Consider the following 21,128-nt stretch of genomic DNA (forward strand, 5'->3'; position numbering starts at 1 on the left):
CTTTCCAACACTTTACCCACAACCGAAGTAAGGCTCACTGGTCTATATGTCTTCAATGCTATGATGGTAACTGCTTATACTACCCTTATAGGCAATGCGTTCCAGATTCCCACAACCTTCTGGTGGGTGAAAAAGATCTTCCTCACATCTCATCTGAACTTTCTGTCACTTAGCTTAAATCTATACCCCTTGGTTATTGATCCATCCATCAAGGGGAAAGGTTTCCTCCTGTCTACCCTCTATACTCCTCATACTTCACCAGACGAAGGAGTTACGCTACGCTCTGAAAGCATGTGATTTCAAATAAACCTGTTAGTGTTGTGTGATTTCTAACAATACTCTTCATAATTCTATACATTTCAATCACGTCCCCTCTGTCTGCTCTGCTCTAAGGAAAACAGCCCCAGTCTGCTGCAACTTTCCAAGGCTCTTCCAATGGCACCTTCCATGCCTCCTGACCTCTACCGCTCAACAGGGCGGCTGATATGTGCAAGTGCTACCATCCTCAAGTTTACTGTCATTACTTCCTGTTTGTTTACTTTGAATGGCCCTTTGCTGGTTTCTAAAATGTTCCGAAACCTTAAATGCGCTCATATTGTTTGCAACACTTAACCTAACCAAATTCTTTGCTTTATTACTTAGTAAGGCTCAGATGATACTTTCACGGAGTTATTGCCTTTCAGTGGAATGTATTTTGTTAACCTTAAGGGAATCCTGAACTAGGACTCCCAAGTCACTGTGCTTCAGATTTTAAAAGCTTTTCCCCATTTGGAAAATAGCCTATGCCTCTTCTTCCTACCCCCATAACTGCACACTTTCCAACATTATATTCTATCTGATACTACTTTACCCACTCTCCTAGCCAGCCCAAGTTCTTCTGCAGCTTCCCCACTTCCTCAACACTACCTGTCCATCCACCTATGTTTGTGTTATTTTCAAATTTAGTAACAATACCGTCAGTTCCTTTGTCCAGAATGTTAATACATAACATGAATAGTTGTGGTCCCAACATCGTCCCTGCAGAACTCCCCTAGTCACCGGCTGCCATTCCCTTTTTATTCATATTTTGTCTTACTTGTTCATTACTCCCTCAAAGACTGCTGATAGATTTGTCAGGCATGACATCCCCTAGACAAATCCATGTTGACTGAGCTCTGTTTTACCATGCATTTCTAATTGCTCTGCAATCTCATTGTTAATAATGGATTCTCAAATCTTACCAATGACCAATGCTAGGTTAACTGGCCCAAAGTTTCTGTCTTCTGTCTCCCTCCTTCTTAAACAGGGGTGTTTCGCTGGCCATTTTCCAGTCTTCTGGGTTCCTCCCTGATATTAGTGATTATTGAAAGATCACCACTAATACCTCCACAATCTCATCAGCTATCTCCTTTATAACTCTGAGATGTAGTCCATCCAGTCTGGATGATTTTATCCACCTTCAGACCTTTCAGCTTCCCCAGCACCTGCTCCTCAATGATGGTCACTACACTCCCCTCTGCCCCTGACTCTCTTGAAGTTCTGGTATACTACTGGTGTCTTCCACTGTGAAGACTGATGCAAAGTACCTATTCAATTCCTCCACCAATTCTTCGTTCCCCATTACTATTTCTCCAGCTTCATTTCCCAGCAGTCAAGTGTCCATTCTTGCCTCTCCCTTACCTTAATAAAAACTCCTGCAATCTTCTTTTATATTACTAGCTAGTTTACCCTTAATACTACTTCCCACCCCCCCATTGCTTATTTTTTAGTTATCCTCAGCTACTTTTTAAAGGCTTGCAATTCCTCTAGCTTCCCACTAATCTTCACTATCTCGTATGCTTGTTCTCCTGCATTTATGCTGTCCTTGACTTCCCTTGACTTCCCTTGTCAGCCATGGTTGCCTGGTCCTCCCCTTAGGATGTTTCTTCCTTGGGGTGAATTTCTGCTCTGCTTCCCAAATTACTGCCAGAAACTCCTGCTTTAGCTGCTCCACTGTATTCCCTGCTACATTCCTCTTCCAATAAACTCTGGCCAGCTCCTTCCTCATGTCTTTGTAGTTAACCTTCACTGAATTATAATACTATTGCATCTGATTCCAGCTTCTCTCTGTATGACGGCAGGGTGAATTCCATCATGCTGTGGCCACTGTCCACTAGGGGTACCTTCACCTTATGCTCCCTTATCAAATTTGCCTCATCACACATCCAAGTCCAGAATCGCCTGTTCTAATGTGGATTCTACCACAAGCTGCTCCAAAAAATAATCTCATAGCCATTTCATGAATTCCTTTTCTAGGGATTTTCCCAGTCCACCTACATATTGAAGTCCCCCATGATTATTGTAATAGTACTTTCTTACTTTCCTTTTCTATCTCCTGATTTATTTTCTGCTCCACATCCTGAATACTGTTAAAGGGTCTGTGCATAACTCCCATCAGGATCTTTTCTTCCTTTGCAGTTCTTCAACTCTGCCTACACAGATACTGTGCCTTCCAACTCTATGTCTCTTCTTGCTATCGATTTAATTTCATTTCTCACTAGCAAGGCAACCTTGTTCCCTGCCGTTCTGCCTAACCATTTGATAGAACATGTATCCATGGGTATTTAGGTCCCAGTGCTGATCGCCTTGAAGCCATGTCTCTGTGATGCCTACAACATTGTACCCACTAATTTCAATCTGCTACAAGCTTATTTACCTTGTTTCATATACTGCATGCATTTAAGTACAACACTCAGTCCTCTGACCATACACCTTCTCTCAGTTGTCCCATTATCTGCTGTGCTTGAAGTTAGATTCCGCACCCTTTCCGTGCATTCTGTCTCTTATTACGTGTTTTGGAAATATAATAACCTGTGTATATCCACACCACCGCCACCACTATTCAGCCTTTCTGCTACGATCCTGGTTCAGGTGGACCCCATCCCGAAGGTACAGTTCCTTTCTCTCCTAATCCAGAAATGGAATCCCTATCTCCCACTCCCTTCACCAAATGTTTACTGCCATAATGTTCTTATCTCTATGCCAATTTGCATGTGGCTCAAGTAATAATCCAGAGATTATAACCCTTGAGGTGCTGTTCTTTAATTTTGGTTCATTGCACAACATTGGATATAAAAACAGTTCATCCTTGGCTATGGAGCAATGTATTTCTTCAAGACAGTCACAAACATTCTACAAACATCTCCAGACCAGCTTGATCAATTGAATTGGTCCAGGGTTTATCAAGACCAAAGTCCTAACAACCAATAATAATAGAGATACGGACTGCCGATTATGGAAAATCTGAGATAACAAGGTGTAGAGCTGGATGAACACAGCAGGCCAGGCAACATCAGAGGAGCAGGAAAGCTGACGTTTGGGGTCTGGACCCTTCTTCAGAAATGGGGGAGGGGAAGGGGGCTCTGAAATAAATAGAGAGAGGGGAAGGCAATGATAGAAGGTGGATAGAGGAGCAGATAGGTGGAGAGCTCTCCACCTATCCGCTCCTCTATCCACCTTCTATCATCGCCCCGCCCCACACACAGTTTATTTCAGAGCCCCCTTTCCCTCCCCGATTTCTGAAGATGGATCCAGACCTAAAACGTCAGCTTTCCTGCTCCTCTGATGCTGCCTGGCCTGCTGTGTTCATCCAGCTGTACACCCTGTTTATTTATTACAAGCTTCAATACCTGCTTGTTTAATATTCTATTTCATGATCCAAGAACAGTTAGGTAGCCTATAAACTACGCTGGCTTTTCTGAGCCTTGCTATTCTGAATCTCCAGCCAAAGCGATTCTGCTTCCTGATTTTCTGAGTCATGGTTCTATCTCACTAATGTTTTTACGTCATCCTTTATTGTGAAAGAAAAGGAAATAGAGAAAAAGGCTCAGTTCTTGGGATTTTAAGTGCAATAGACCAATTTCTAACTGTCTCCATCCAGCATGTTCTCCCTCTTTGCTGGGCCACAGTTACACTGAGGCATCCCATCTCATCCTCCCTCTTTGATAGCCCAGGGCTAAAGAGGCGAATGGTAACATTCCCCACTCTTCCCCATCTTGATTCTCAACCTGACATCAGTTAGCTTGGTGTAGACCAGGGATTGAAGCAGGAGCCTTCTCTAAACTGTTTGCCTTAACCTGTCATTCCTCACGGGGAGTGGCAGATGGAGTTTAATTTAGATAAAAGGGAAGGGTATGACTATGACTATGTACAACTTTCCTTCTCTTTGATCTCTTTTTATTCTGTATCTCCATGCAGGACATACTCAATTACATTAACAGGAAAGAGTTTGAGCCTCTTCAGAAAGTTGACCAGCTGAACTTGGAGAAGGAGAAAAACAAAATATTTCTTCGATTTTGTAAGTATGGCTGTTACATTATCTGTTGTTCACGGCTAAGGCAGGACCAGAAAGTTTGACTCCATTGGTTTCTTATATGGCCTGCCTGTAGATGAAGAGGAGATCACATTCCCTCCGACATATCGATATGAACGAGGATCCCGGGACGTATACGTTTGCCACAAACAGAAGCCCACTGGGGTACGTAATGGCTTTCCTAGTTGTTTGCAGACTTCTCATCCTTCACTGTAGCGCACCCCACCCCTCCTTGTCACTGGTGAAATTGTATAAATATTCGGAACTGCTGGTTTGCAATGAATATATATGCAACTGGATTTGTAGTCAGTCGTAGAAGGTCTCGAACTCGAGCTCATAGAAGTTTGTGAATCTTGAGAATTCTCGAGCCCAGAAAACTCTGAATGGTTGTTTGTTGCGTATATCTAAGAGTCAAAAAGTGGAGTTGAAATAGAAGATTATCCATTATCCTGTTGAATGATAGAACAGACTTGGCCTACTTGTGTTCCTACTTAATGGTTGTAAGTTCTACAGCACAAAGCCATTTGGCCCATTGTGGCTTTCCTAACACTTTGCAAGCCCTACTCCACTCTGCTCTTTTGCAGAAGATTGCAGATTCAAAAGTTATAGCAAAGTTTCAGACAGTGCATTTCAGATCATGCCAGTTGCCTTTGGTTCTGACCAGTGGTTTGAGACTGGCATTCCACTCCCCATTTGTTCCCACGAAAAGCCAGGAATCTTCCATGAGACCTAGTATTTCTCCATAATTGAGGAATTTAGCTGGGACCAAATAAATTTCAGTTTTGTAATGACCTCATATGAAATGTTTTGAACCTATTATTTCGGCATCACATTCCTTGATTCCATTCATTTTTTCCTTGTGGAAAATGGGCCAAAGGTAATGTTTGTATTTGTGTTACCGTTGACTTAGATTAAATCTTTACGTTCCAACATAAAAGACGCTTCTTAGAAAATATTGTGAATTGTCACCGTCCATTTATACTTCACAGGAGATACTTGAGAAGGAGGCCAAGAAACAGAATACACAACTATAGCAGGTGTTGGAAATTGGAAGTAAAAATAGGAAATGCTGGACAAACATTGGAGAGGGAAATGGTTCAGGTTTACAGACTTCTGTCAAAATGCATGTACGGTCATTTTTTTTTTTGGTCTGGACTCCAAGAAAATCAAGTGACCTTTCTTTGAACATGGCTCAGCTTTCACAAAGTTTGACAAATGTTCTTTTTCATTTCTGCTCCACAGCTCCAAAGTCTGATCAACACTTCACCTGATGCTGCCAGTTATATTAGTTCATTCAGCTTACTGGATTTGAGGTCTAGCACTGAAGTCACAGAAAATTAGCATCATTGGCAACTATTGGTTTTTAATGTAACTAAATGACTTGCAGTTCTGAAAAGGCTGAAAGCAAAATATTTTCAATATAAATCCTTCAATGAAGAACAAAAGTATAAGACTGAGAAAACGGTGAAGATATCCTCACTTCATAAGAGCTTCTTAACATTTCACAACATCTTTATCAAAGCATAGAGCATCGAAAAGAGGCTTTTCAGTCCATCGTGGCTGCTCTGGTTCTTCAGAAAATGTCAAGAGTTGAGGAGTAGGCAGGTAGAACTGAAGCAAGGGACACTGGCAACGTGAAGCATGATCTCTCAATTCAGAGCCTGATAGTGTAAATGAGATGGCAGTGTAAATGCAGGTGCTCTTTCCACCAACAGGTCCGCACAAATGTTCCATCGTGGTGCGACAGAATTTTGTGGAAATCGTACCCGGAGACCCACATCATTTGTAATTCATATGGTGAGTTAATGTGACCTTGATCCTGCGACAGATAATGTTGCAAGTAAGCCTCTGTTTATTACAGTGTATTCTGTTGAGTTGATTCATTATCATAAATACCAAAAGCCATTTGGTTCATGCATTGTTTTAAGATATTTAATGGTATCAAGGGAGGCTATTTGCCTCATTGTCTATTTCATGGTGAACAGCTATATAACAGCCAGTCTTAAGGCTGTGCTGTGTTTGCTTCCAACGATCTGTTCCAAAATTTGTATCATTAAATTGAAAGCGTGCTGACTTGACTAATAATGTCATCCTGTATGTGTTGGCACTTCATTGGAATATAGAAACCTCTTGGTACAATCCAGTTCACCAAGGGACAAGTGCAGGTGCACCATTATTGCACCAGTTGGAGATTGACTTGATAAACAGTTCTGTTGGATACAACAATAGTGGCCATTTATGTAATGGCTTTATAAAGTAATAAGAACTCCCAAGATGTTCCACAGGAACCTTTATTAGACAGAGAATCTGACACAGCAACATAAAGCATTAGTACAGGAACCCAAAAGCTTCATCTAAGTGGTAGACTTTAATGAGTGTCATGAAAGCAAGAGACATCTTGAATTTTATGGAGTAGATTCAAACTTAAGAGCAAAGGTGTTTGAAGCTCAGTGATAGAGTGAAGGAAATCAAGGGTATGCAAGCGGGCCAGAATTGGAGACCCACAGATACGCCAGGTATTGAAGAGCTGGAGGAGGTTATTGATGTGGGAATGGCCAGGCTACACCACTGTGGGTTTTGAATATAATTATGCAAATTTTGACTTGAGAAGTTGTATGACCAGGAATGAATGTAGGTCAGTAGGTATGGGGTTGATGGCTAAAGAGATTTTGATGCAAGCTAGAACACAGGCAGCCAAGTTTTGGATGAGCTGATGTTTTCTGTTGATCATAAGCCAAATGCTGAAATAAGTAACCAGATGTCAGTCCTTGTCCTGAAGTTTGTTCATTTCTAGAATACAGCACTAGGGTATGTCAGCCTCCTACATACTACCTCAGTGTTCCTGCAGTCCCTCTTTACAGTGCTCTAAGACCTTAATTCAACGAAATCCTGTACCTATATGTTTTAACTACAACAATTGCCATGAATAGATGCTACGTTTTTATTGATTCCCCTACCCAGATGCCATTCCAGACATTAATCACGTGGTGTTTTGCTTTCTCGTAATAGTCTTTAATAGTCTTTAAAACAGGAGTGAGTAAACATTTCAGCTGGGGAGGCATCTTTGAGTATGGAAATTTTATGAGGGTGTTGCCATAAAATGCTCAAAAGAATAATAATTAAAGTGAAAGAAAATTTTGATAGGAGAAACATGCAAAACTATATAACCATAAAATGCTGCTAATGTACCGCAATAATGAAACCAAATGATCGCCATTTCTGTCTCCATCTGAGAAGTGATCTCATTGAAACATGTAAGATTCTGAAGATGCTTAGTAAGGTTGATACTGAGAAATTGTTTGCTGTATTCATAGAATCTAAACCCTCAGGGGTACAGTCTCAGGACAAGGGGTCAATCATTTAGGACTGATGTTAGAATATTTCCACTCAACGGGTTGTGAACCTTTTTGAGTCTCTACCCACTTATCAAAAAAAGTATTTTTAGTGCTGAGATAGAAAGATCGCTGGTTTCTTGGAATCAAGAGATATGGAGCGGGGGGGAAGGGTGGCAAAGTGGAATTGAAACCCAAGATCAATCACTATTATAATGAATGGGCAGGGCTGTCTCAGTGGGCTGAATGGCCTACTCCTGTTTCCTGTTCTCTTGGCTTGCATTACAGTATTCCTTCATGTAATCTTCCTTTCTCTCATGTTGATTGCACTCCTTGAGAAACCCCTGTGCCAGATGCACTAGAAAATCACCCGAAAGACCAGGCCAGAATCGCGTACATCCTTGTACTTGATAATTGTTATTTCGGAAACCAAACAAGAGCATTAGAAGAACTCGCAATGGACATTAGAAAACTCATTTTTGCTCCAGTTTTTGACAAGCTAATCATGAGGAGGTCTGATAGATCACAGTGCAGCCACTTGAGTTGATATCTCCCTTTCTCATTGACATTCCAATGAATACTGGAAGTCGGAGAGATTCACCAGAATCAGCTTGGAACTGTACCGCACTTGGAGCTGGCTCCTGCTGAGTTTGAAAGGAGTATTGAAAGGTGAATTGTAGTATCCCAGAAAATCTGTGAAATCATAGAAACATAGAATATAAGAGCAGGAGTAGACCATTCAGCCTTTTGAGCCTGCTCTGCTATTCAAAATGATAGTGGCTGATCATTCAACTCAGTCTGCTGTTCCCTCTTTCTCTCCATATGCCCTTCAGACCTAAGAACTATATCTCTTGAAAATCAATATTTTGGCCTCCATAGTTGCCTGTAGCAGAAAGTTGGTTGAATAGAAATTGATCCAAAGTATCACAAAGCAGAGAAAGGTTGATGTAAGGGAAATATTTTCAAGCCATGGCGGCTTAGTTCAGACAGGTGGAATCCATGGCCTGCAATATAAGGGGAGTCCTGGAGTATGCAAGTGTCCTTAGAACCCACATGACCAGAAAGTGCCACAAGATGCAGAAACTTGAGTTCCGAGACTCAGCCTTCGAGCAGCAGCTGGAGACACTGGCACATCTGTGAGGCTGAGAGTTATACGGATAACACATTCAGAGAGGTGGTCACACTGCAGCTGAAGGCACTGGGTGACTATCAAGCAGCGGAAGAGAAACAGACTTGTAGTTCAGGAGCCCCCTGGACTGCACCTCTCAAATCAGTTTTCTCTTTTGAAGGCTCAGATTCCTTGAGAGATCAGTCAGAGCCATGTTTGTGGTGCCACAATCAGCTTAGATTGCAGGAGCGGAGGAGGAAGAAATGATGACCAAAAGTGATAGGAGATTAATTAGAAGAATAGATCAACATTTTTGTTGCTATAGACATCATTGCTAGACACAAGGGAGATGCCAGAAGACCAGAGAATTGCAAACATTCGGCCCTTGTTCAAAAAAGGCTCTATGGATAAACCCAGCAAATATAGGCCACTCAGTTTGACTTCAGTGAAGTAACAGCAGATGACTGTGGATGTTGCAGATCTGAAATTGAAGTTAGTGCTGAAGACAGGCTGGCAGCATTCTGTGGGAAGAGAAAGTTAGCATTAAAGTCCCATGACTCTTCTCGGAAACTAAAGAACTTCAGTGGCTTGGCTTCTGTGACAGGGAAGCTTCTAAAAACAGTTATTCAGGTAGAATTAGTGGTCACATGGAAAATGGTGAGTTGATTAGCAAGATCTAGCTAAACTTTCTAAAAGGGGAATTGTGATGGACTAACTTGCTGGAGTCTTTTGATGCATTAATAAGATGCATGAGGCTAATACTTTGTTGTGGTGAAGATAGACTTTCAAAAGACAATTGATACGGTGCCACACAGACTTGAGAAAACTTAGCTCATGGAATTAAAGGGATAGTAACAATGTGGATACTAAATTGGTTGAGTGAAAGGAAACGGAGTAATGGTTAATAAATATTTTTCAGGCTGGAGCAAGATTTATGATGAAGATCCTCAAGGATTGGTATTTGGACCCTTTACCTGATATATGTTAATGATCTAGACCTTGGTGTGCAGGGGACAGTTTCTAAGTTTTGTATCATCCACAAACTTAGCATTGTAAACTGTGAGGGTGACAATATCGAAGTCCAAAAAGGCATAGGCAGTTTAGTTGGATTGGGCAGAAACGTGGCAGATGAAGTTCGATACAGAGTCATTGAGATCTGCAGCACAGAGAAAGGCCCTTTGGCCCACCACATCAAAAATAACTACCTTGATTTATTTGATTCATTTATAGTCCAGTGTATCTTGCTACAAAATACAGTGAGGAGTGTTATGTAGTGTCGCCATTCTCTGGCACCATCTTAAAACACAGTAAAATAAACCAAAACACAGATTATAATGGCAAAAAAATGAAGAAATAAACAAAAGTATCCAACTTTACAGTCCTCCTTGTTAAGTGTTCTGTCATGGGCCATGGGCTGGTGGCCAGGCATGAGTCCCCTTTACCGTGCCGTCACTGCTGGAATGAAAGTCACCACTCTTTGGCACCATCCCGCCTCCACCAGCGTCCTTCCCATTGAGTCCTCGATGGACCTTGCCCATGTAGATGCCATCGATGCTGCTGGATACCAAACCGGCATGGAAACTGGCCATAGGCCTGACTTGTTTGTGCCGACCACATTTCCTGAACTGAACAAGTTCCGTTTGCCTGCGGTTGGCCCATATCCCTCTAAATCTTTCCTATCCATGGACCTGTCCAAATGTCTTTTAAATGTCGTAATTGTACCTGCCTCTACCACCTCTTCTGGCGCTTGTTGCATATACACACCACCCTCTGTGTGGAAGATGTTGCCTTCCGACCCCTTTTAAATCCTTCCTCTTTCATCTTTTTAAAAAAAAAAGTCTTCTAGTTTTGAACTCCCCTATCCTGATGAAAAGACCTTGGCAATTCACCTTATCTATGTTCCTCATGATTTTATGAATTTCTGTAAAGTTACTCTTCAGCCTTCTACGCTCCAGAGGGAAAATGGTCCCAGACTATCTGACCTCTCCTTGTAACTCCAACCTTCCAGTTGTGGTGACATCCTTGTAAATCGTTTTTATATCCTTTCAAGTTTAATAACATCCTATGGCAGTGTGACCGAAGTGATTTGCAAATGTAACCAGTGTGATGCAAACAAACAAAAAGTCACAGAATGAATGGTTCAGGTCTGGAATGCATAGCCTGAAAGTGAAGTGGGGGCAGATGATGTTGACATGGGATAGTGCCAAGTTCTCTGAGCTTTGTGAACAACAGAAGTGTTTCTCAACTCGGCTAATTGAAGAAGACTAAACCATTTTGAGCATTCAGTGAATGAGAAATTGAACTGAAATCCTGTCTGCCAGAGAGGCATGATGTGAAACTTATATGGCAGCTTTGCAAAGAGCTGGAGTTCCCTTGCTAATAATCTGCCTCAGTCAGTTATTTATCTTGCTTTCCCTGGGACCTTGCTGTTTCCAGATTCCTGTCATTTTGCCTAAAATTACCAAAGACTAACCACTGCATTTTTGAAGAACTGATTGCTTGTGAAAGATTTTGATGGAAACAAAATTAAGTTATATGGTGTAAGCCTTTGGTTGATTTTAATACCATTTCTATCAGGTTGTTTTGCATTTGTATATCCTTTTCCCTGTTTGTCATGGGTATGATTCCTTTCTGATTGTTCACGTCTCTTCTCCCCTAACCCAAATTCCCTGCTCTGAATCCAGCCCTACTCAAACTTAATCCACACTAAAGAAGAAGCACATGTGGTCTTCATCAGTTTCTGGCTCTCTACGGAATCAAATATCCGGTTAATCACAGGATCCGAACCAAAACACATCCAGGAGACAGCTGTCCCCTTTCAGCACCAAAATCTTAGCAACTGAGAAATGCTTTCAAAGCTGATTTTTGCAGTTGGTGACTCTTGGATACTGTGTGGGGCCAGCTGACCTCTCCACAACCAGTCCCCTTCAGACAGAAGCTCCATAGAATCATCATGAAATCACAGAATCCCTACAGTGTAGAAGCAGGCCATTCGGCCCATCGAGTCTACACCGACCCACCGAAGATCATCCCACCCAAACCTACCCCCAACCCTATCCCTGCATTTCCCACCCTAGACATAATGGACTGCGTGCGGAAACCAGAGCACCCGGAGGAAACCCATGCAGACACGGGGCGAATGTGCAAACTCCACACAGACAGTTGCCCGAGACTGGAATTCAACTTGGGTCCCTGGTGCTGTGAGGTAGCCAGTGCTAAACACTGAGCCACCGTGCCACCCCAAGGAGCTGGTTGCAGTCTGCATTGTACATTGTTGTGGTTGTGCTTCATGGGAGACGTTTAATTTATGTTGACATCCTGAGAGTGTGTGGCTCTGTCTGCACCTTTTGTGTGTGTTTCTCCCTGAGTGCATATCTCTGTTTGTGTCTCTCCATGCATGCCTGTGCCTTGCTCACACTGACTTCTCCTCCCCTCCCCCTCTGTGGGGATGGCTTGGGGGACGGAGGTTGGCTGTCAGCCTCCATGTGTGGGTTTGATCAAACATTGTATGGGACAAAAGTTTGTCTTTGTTCCTTGGCCTTTTAAGGTTGCAGCTATTCCTAAAGTTTGAAACAACTTACAACTCGCTGTTTCCCTTTCCTATAGTTACTTGCTCTGTCAGATATCTCCAGTTGTCTTGGAATTTTCTGACCCTAACTGTCTCAACATGCATTTTCATGTCTCACTTCCGGTGCCCTCCTGAAAATATGGTCACTTGAAGTAATTAGGTTTTGAATTAAATTGAGTGGGAATTTGGCTAATCTTGAGTTAGTGCTCGCCTTTGTAGAATTTATCATTTCAGATAGATTATTTGCGTTCTACTATGTGCAATCTTGAATGAGTCCCTTGTCTTTTCTTTAATGTAAACCACTTCAATTTCCATTAATTGAGTGATTTGAGCGTGTATTAAAATTAATCGTCATTTGCAGTATGGGAGTGAGGGGGCTACATTTTATCAACTCTATACCAGATGTCTCAAGCTGGAATACAGAGACTAACTGAAGCCAAACTGAAGAGGGATTGTATAAAAAAATAAATGGCTATTCATCCCATAAATCTCATTGCACCTGCTGATTGTGTATGGATTGCCCCCTTCAGTAAAATCCATCATTTGTTTATTTTTCTGTATCCAGGTTGCACGGACGATATTGTGACAAGTGACCACTCGCCAGCCTTTGGCACTTTCGAAGTTGGTGTGACATCACAGTTTGTATCCAAAAAGGGTGAGTGTGTTCACATGGAGCATCAAAACAGGGAAGAGGCCATTCAGCCCGTTGATGCTGCTCCACAAATCAGCAAAACTGCAACACTCTGTGCCTAGGCTAATCTATATAACCCAATCCCTTTATCCAAACAAAAACTGCCCATCTGATTGTTGATGTTCAGTGACCCCTGGAACTTTGGTGGCGAAGAACGTTGCAAGTTTCCTTCATGGCTGCCTTGAGTAGAATTGATTTGTGAACCAGGATGCTGAACGTGATCAAGGTGTTCAAATGATGCTGGGGTCACTGGTGGGGGATACTGAAGCCAGGCCAAGCCTGTTCACCTCCATCCACTCCCCCTGCCCAAAGAATTGCAAGTGTCATCAGGGGTATAACTGAATCCAGGCTGTTCCTCACTTTTGGTACTAAATGCTGCATCAGCACTGGGAAAGGTACTGCATTGTTGGAGAGGCAGTGCTGAAGGAGCATAATATTGTTTGAGCAGTGGTATTGTAGGCAACTGGCACTGCTGGCAGGGCTGTAGTGCAAATGTGTAACATTGTGAGAGGAGCAGTACAATGGAAGTGCCACACTGCTGAAACATAGCAACATAGGAGCAGTAGTAGGCCGTTCGACTGTTTGAGCCTGCTCTGCCATTTAGTATGATCGTGGTTGATCCTCTGTTTCCATGCCATATTCCTGCTTTCTCCGTATACTCCTTGATAACTTTAAAATCTAAAACGTATCTATCTCTTTTATGAATATAGTGACCTGGCTTCCATTGTCTTCCGCAGTTGAGAAGTTTACAGGTTGACCGCCCTTTAAGTAAAGAAATGTTTCCTCATCTCAGTCCTAAATGATCTATACCATAGATATAGAGGCATAGATGAGGTGGATAGTCAGAGGCTTTTTCCCAGGCTGGAAAGGCCAACTACAGAGGGCACAGTTCAAGGTGAGAGCGGGAAAGTATAGGGGAGAATTGCAGGGAAAATTTTTCGTGCAGAGGGTGGTGGATACCTGGAACACACCGCCAATGCAGTTGGTAGAAGCAAGCACTTCAGCAATGTTTAAGGCATACCTTGACAGACACGTGAACAGGTGGTGAATAGAGGGTTAGGAATTGGTGCAGATTTGGTGGGCTGAAGGGCCTGTTCCTGTGCTATATTGTTCTTTGTTCTTTTTTTGTTCTTTGTATCCTGAGTCTGTGTCTCTAGCTGTTAGACTCCCCAGCAAGAAAAAATATCCTCCCTGCATCTAGTCTGTTGATCCTCTTTAGAATTTTATAATGTTTCAATTAGATTTCATCATTGTTCTAAACTGTACAGGCCCAGTTGAACCAGTCTCTCCTCATATGACTGTCCTGCCATTTCCAGTATCGGCTTTGTGAACCTCCGCTGCACTCCCTGCTTGGCAAGAATATCCTCAAAACTGCTGGAACTACTCCATGTGTGGTCCCATCAAGACCCAATATAACTGCAGGTGGCTCAGGGTTAGCACCGCTGCCTCTCAGCACCAGGGACACGGGTTTGATTCCACCCTCTGGCAACTGTCTATGTGGACTTTGCACATTCTCCCCGTGTCTCAGTTTCCGCTGGGTGCTCCGGTTTCCTCCCACAGCCCAAAGATGTGCAGGTTAGATGGATTGGCCATGCTCAATTGCCCCACTGTCCAGGGGTGTGTATGTTAGGTGGATTGGCCATGGAAAATGCTGGTTTATAGGGAAAGGGTAGGGGGATGGTTCTGGTTGGGATGCTCTTCAGAGGGGCGGTGTGGACTTGTTGAGCCAATTGGCCTGTTTCCACGCTGGGGATTCTATGCAGTAAAACATCCCTACTTCTCAACTCAAATCCTCTTGCAAAGTAGGCCAACATACCATTTGCCTTCCTTGTTACTCACTGAGCTTGTTTGTTTACTTTCATTGATGGGTGCAAAGATTGTCAGATCCCTTTGCACATCCACCATTTAAATAATATTGTCTTTCTGCTTTTCACATCAAAGTATCTAAGTTTCACATTTACCAACATTATTCTGAATCTGTCGTGTTTGCCCACTCTCTCAATTTGTCTAGATCACCCTGAAGCCTCCTTGCACCCTCCTCACAACTCTCAATTTAATCTCACTTTGTGTTAATTTCTATCTGGGAAATATGGCATTATATTCCCTTATCCAAGCTATTTATAGACACTGCAGTTAACTAGGGCCTAAGCACTGATCCCAATAGTCATTGCCTGCCACCAAGATAAAGCTAAATTTATTCTGGTTTCCAGTCAGTCAACCAATTCTCAATCAATGCCAGTATGTTACCCCTATCCCATGTGCTTTAATTTTGTCTACGAGCATGTTGTTCACATTTATCTATGCATCCACAGTGATCTGCTGTACTTTAGTCAAGCATGATTTCCCTTTTATAAATCCATGCTGACTTTGTCTAATCCCATTAATGCTCTGCAAGTGTTTTGTTAGCATGTTATAAGGGAGCACGAGGGTAATGTCACACAAATGGCAGGGCGTGGTAGTTTTGCCATGGTGGCAGGGGAAGTCCCACACTGTCAGGAGTGCTTAAGCATTGCACTGGTGGCCCCTACTGGGGAAGTACCACATCATCAGAGGGCCATTATGAAGGGAGTTTTGCACTGTTGTAGGGTCATTATTGAGGAATACTACACTGTTGGAGAGTCAGTATCGAGGGAGTGCAGCATTGTTGGAGGGTCAGTCTATCAGATGAGATGTTAAACTGAAATACTGTTTTATCCCTAAGGTAGATGCAAAAGATTTCATAGCACTGGTGTCTTTTTCAATATCTATCCCTTAACCAAAATCAGAAAAAACATTATCTGGTCATGCAGTGTGGTAGTGGTCTGAGTCTGCTGCCTGTCATCACTTTGTTGTTGATTATAAAAATAACACTTCAGTTATTTATTCACTAGTGGGTGTTGAGAATGTGTAATTCTGTGCCACATAGTTGAGGCACATAGCATAGATTAATGCATGAGTTTCATGGAACTGTAATTGAATGTGAGTTGAGGAGTAGTGAGCATTTACATGAAGATTATAGACCTGTTGAACTGAATGGAGTGCATGAATTAAAAGCAGTGTAGAGTGAACAACAAGCATCTTGACAGTGCAATAGCTTGGAAGATAAAGCTTTGACTGAGAGTGAGCTTTTAATGTCTGTAGCTGCACATGAATCAATCATGGTTATTGTGATTGTGTGTTGCAGACAAATATAAAGAGACACCGTCAGTCAATATGAATGTGAGGGGCCTGTTATTTGTGTTCTATATTGTGTTACTTGAAGCAGCTGGGATTGTTTACTGGGGTCACAGTTGATGCAAATGCAGACATGCATGACAACGGTGATTATGTGAATGCGATCGCTTATCATTCATGGTTGCTCCACTAAAGGTGCTTCTGACGAACCCGACACGCTGGTCTGCTACGGTTAGCTGGTGAAGAGTGAAGCTTGTCACTGAAACTAGCTGAGAGTATGGACGTGATCAACAGTGCATTATGATCCAGGCTTTGTTAGAATGTGACAACCATCTCATTGAAGGGTCATGGTAGCAGAATCATTACCTTACTCAACTAGTAATCCAGAGGAATAACAGTCCCACTGCGGCAACTAGGAAATTTAATTGCTGTTCATTTAAAAGAGCCAGAATGTAAAGCTGCTGTTAGTAAACTATCTGTTTGTCATTAAAACCTAACCAGTTCTCTAAAGTCCTTAAAGCAAATAAATTTGCTGTACTTGTCTGCTCAGGGCCTATGTGATTCCACACCCACAGCAGTGTGGTTCACACTTAACTGACCTCTGAAACAGCCGAGCAAATACTCATTTGTGATGTAAGTAGTAAATGATGACCTTGCCGGTGACACCAGCATCTCTTGAATAGATTTAAAAAGATCTAAAACTAAGTGCCACTGGCTTTAAAATGATTTGTAAGGGACTTTTTCTTTTCATCTTCCTTATTCTCACTGGAACATTGTTGGGAACTGGACACATGCTTGTGTCTTGCCCAAGTTGCTATATGAGAAACCAGGATCCTAACTAATTAACCATGGTTGCAGTTTGAACTGGATCTGACTCTGGCTGGCATCAGCAATCTCTGGATGGCCTGGGGACCATATTTGGGAGTAGTCCGGTCTTGAGATAAGCCTTTCACAAGCCAACAGACCCAGTATTGAGGCAGCGATTGTTCAAAACCAGCACCGGTTGGTTAGACAGGTTGTATGAACTTAATCACGACATACATTATAAAACTGATACTTTATTCAATCATCCTGGGTGTTGAGAATGTGAAATTCCCTGTCACATGATAAAGGCGCATGACATAGATTAATGCATGAGATTCACAGAAAATGCTCTAGAGTTGTTCTAAGGAGTTTGCCATCTCCACCAGAAGATCCTGGCTTGTGATGTAGATAATTGGAGCAGGAGTAGGCCGTTCAGCCCATCAAGCCTACCTCATCATTCAACATGATAATGGCTGATCTTCTGTCTCAATGCCACAGTCCTACTCTCTCCCTTTCCCCTTTAAATTCTAGAAATCTATTTTTTATATATGTTCAGTAACTCTGACGCCACTACCTTTTTTCTGGTCGAGAATCCCACGAGCTTGAAGCCAAAAGATTGCTAAGAAAGAGGAAGTCTGGTCCTTAGGTTTAAGTAAAGCATTTTGGGGTGAGGTGCCCCTATGTGAGTGATACAAACTATGTATGATTGTGTGGGTGACTGTATTTGAGTGAATTAAGATTTAATATTCTTGTTGGTCACCTTCAGTCATCTTTGAGGAGATAGAGAGTAAGCTACTGCTGCACCTCAGGACTGAAATTGATTTTTTTTTTGGGGGCGTGGGCACTGAGGAAATTAAGGGATTTGTTGATAATCGGAAGTTGTTGTGAAGGGTCAGCCGGGACGATGAACAGCAGGACAGGTTCGCAAGTCAACGTATCCTGCTGAGACTTCTTGAATCTTTATATAAGTTGTTTTGTCCAGCGAGATGTTTAATAAAAGCACATAGAGCCTGTATTGCGTTGAGTTTTGAGCTTGGGAAATCCTGTTAGAACTGTACAAGGTTTTGAGACCACACCTGGAGTGCTGCGTACAGTGTTGGTCCCTGTTTTTAAAACAGGATGTATCGGCACTGGAGGCTAACCAGAAGATACCCACTTGGATGATCCCTGGGATGAAGGCGTTGACTTATCTAGAATGGCTGAACAGGTTAGTTCTTTTGTTCATTAGAATTCAGAAGAATAAGGATAATCTTATTGAAACACATGAGATTCTGAAAGGACTTGGTAAATATTGGGAGTATGTTTCCATAATCGGGAAAATCTCAAATTAGGGGACGTAGTTCTAGAACAAGGGAACTCTTATTTAAAACTGAAATGGAAGGAATTTATTCTCCCAGAGGGTAATGAATGTCTGGAGTTGTCTACAGTAGAGTTGTGGAGGTGAGATGACTGAAGGACTTTAAAGAGGAGATAGAGTTTTGAAGCATCAAGGAGTTAAGGGCTACGGTTAGTTAGCATGAAAGAGGAGTTGACGCCCTGAGGCAAATCAGCCATGATTGAATGGTGGGACTAGCTTGAAGAGCCAAATGGACGACTACTCCTGTTTCTTGTTATGTTCTGACCTGGCCTCGGACTCAGTGATGTTACTAACAAGGTAAGAAATCAGTCTGGCTGCTCGTAACTCATTGCTGGCTCACCTTTATACACAGGTCTCTCCAAAACATCTGACCAGGCTTACATTGACTTTGAGAATATTGAAGCCATTGTGAAAACTGCCAGCAGGACTAAGTTCTTCATTGAGTTCTACTCTACCTGTCTGGAAGGTGAGTGATGACAAATGGAAGCCCCAGCTCTTACTTCCTTGAGCCTCCTGTCCCATTCTGTCTCCCCTTTCGTCACACCCTGCCATCCTCTCTCCACCACCACCCCCCCAACCCCCGCATCACTCACGAAAACTGACACCACCACCACACCACAGCCCCCCGCCCACCACCAGCCCCAGCCCCATTCTTTACTGCTGCAGCAAACAAACAGCATTTGATGTTTCTTCACAGTTGTCTGCATAAATTGGCTCTTTAAGTCCAGTTTTGAACAGTCCATGTTAACAGGAGGCTTGAGGTACCCAAGAAGCATCTGGGGTCTAACCAGCCCCTTTAGGGGGAGATGGTGATGTAGTGGAAATGTCACCAGACTAGTGATCCAGGGACCCAGGCTAATGTATTCAAAACTATTTCGGGAGCAGGTAGAATTGCTAAATTGAAGGGCTCCTCTCATGAGGAAAGGTTGGGTACGTTTGTTCTGTATCCACTGGGGTTTAGAAGAATGAGAGATGATCTTTTTATGAAACATTTTAAATCCTGAGAAGAGTGACTTACTCCTGTTCAAAGCTTGTATATTTCTTTAGGAAAGAAAATCTCCTAACCTTTTGTATTCACTTGTGGGACATAGGCATTGCAGGCTGGCCTAGCACTTATTGCCCATTCCTAGTTATCCATGAGAAGGTGATGGTGAGTCACCTTTTTGAATCATTGCAGTCCATGTGCTGTAGATAGACCCACAATGCAACTGGGGAGGGGGGTGTTCAGTGATAGTAGCGCCGTTCAATGTCAAGGAGCAATGGGTACATTGTCTCTTATTGGACATGATCATAGCCTGGCATTTATGTGGTGTGACCGTCACTTTCGACTTTTCAGCCGAAGCCTGGATATTGTCCGGATCCTGTTGCATTTGGACATTGACAGCTTCAGTCAGTCTTACGGGGTCTGACCTGTTTGACTCCGCACTCTGTGATGCTACAGACTGCTCTCTGTAGTGGCTGAGCAAGCCACTGAGTTGAATGCAGCTATGAATTTACAATAAATGCAGGCCTTGACAGTGAGATCTTTCTGAAGAAAGAATTAAGTTTTTCTTTTTTTAAAGAAAAATGGTCACTGCAGTGTTCCAAGAAAGGTCTTTTTTGTTATTATTTAAGGCTTTATTTTGCTTTTCAATCTAATTTTGCTGATCCAGTCCATATTACCTGGCCAGAATCTATCAGAGTGGTGGGTTCCATAGCAGGAATGCCAAATCACTGAGTATAGGAGCCCAGCCGGTCCAGACACAGATCCTTGAACACAATGTGTTTGTATCTGAGAGAAAAATATCAATCCATTTGGTTCTCTCATGGACTTGTGGGAAAGTTTTGCTACAGTTATACAGGGCTTTAGTGAGACCTGGAATATTTTGTGCAGTTTTGGTCTTATCTGAGGAAAGATGCTGTTGCTATAGAAAGAGTACAGCGAAGCTTTACCAGACTGATTCATGGGACAGCAGGACCGACATATGAGGAGAGCTGGAATGGGTTAGGATTATATTTACCAGAGTTCAGAAGAATGAAGGTGAATCTCCTAGAAACCTACAAAATTCTAATGGGACTAGACAGGGTAGATGCAGGAAGGATGTTCCCAATAACAGGGGAGTCCAGTACCAGGGGTCACAGAAAAAGGATACTAGGTAGGTCATTTAGGAATGAGACGAGAAATTTCTTCACCCAGAGAGTGGTGAGCCTGTGGAATTTGCTGCCTGAGAAAGTAGTCGAGGCCAAAACATTGTATGATTTCAAGAAAAAGGTGGACATAGCACTTGGAGTTAAAAGGATCAAAGAACATGGAGGAAAAGCGGGAACAGGCTATTTAATTAGATAGTCATGCAGCATGGAAACAGATCCTTTGATCCATCTTGTCCGTGCCAACCAGGTGTCACAATCTGACCTAGTCCCATTTGCCAGCATTTGGCCCATATCCCTCTGAACCCTTCCTATTCATGTACCCATCCAGATGCCTTTTAAATGTTGTAATTGTACCAGCCTCCATCACTTCCTCTGGCAGCTTGTTCCAGATGATCAGCCAGTGATCATAAATAAATGGCTTATTCCTCTTAATTATTAATGTTCCTGTGAAAGAAAGGAATCTGACCGTACGAGTGTCTGGTCCAACAACAACTTCACTGACACTTAGTTTCCGCTTTAGTAGTTTAAAGGGAAGCTTGAATTTATCAAATTGCTGTAGATAACAAGGTGTAGAGCTGGATGAACACAGCAGGCCAAGCAGCGTCAGAGGAGCAGGAAGGCTGACGTTTCGGGCCGAGACCCTTCTTCAGAAAAT

General features: G+C 42.6%; 1 protein-coding gene across 1 annotated transcript in view; it reads left to right on the forward strand.

The window, feature by feature from the left end:
* inppl1a (inositol polyphosphate phosphatase-like 1a) overlaps nucleotides 1-21,128 on the forward strand; it is a 125,296-nt gene that overhangs the window by 69,581 nt on the left and 34,587 nt on the right. The window contains exons 11-15 of the mRNA XM_048597856.1: nucleotides 4,216-4,315; nucleotides 4,407-4,495; nucleotides 6,046-6,127; nucleotides 12,904-12,993; nucleotides 18,696-18,809. Of these exons, the coding sequence (XP_048453813.1) occupies nucleotides 4,216-4,315; nucleotides 4,407-4,495; nucleotides 6,046-6,127; nucleotides 12,904-12,993; nucleotides 18,696-18,809 (475 nt within the window). The remainder of the gene's footprint in view (nucleotides 1-4,215; nucleotides 4,316-4,406; nucleotides 4,496-6,045; nucleotides 6,128-12,903; nucleotides 12,994-18,695; nucleotides 18,810-21,128) is intronic.

This window comes from Rhincodon typus, chromosome 6 (genome assembly GCF_021869965.1).
Source record: "Rhincodon typus isolate 14 chromosome 6, sRhiTyp1.1, whole genome shotgun sequence".
Lineage (NCBI taxonomy): Eukaryota > Metazoa > Chordata > Chondrichthyes > Orectolobiformes > Rhincodontidae > Rhincodon > Rhincodon typus.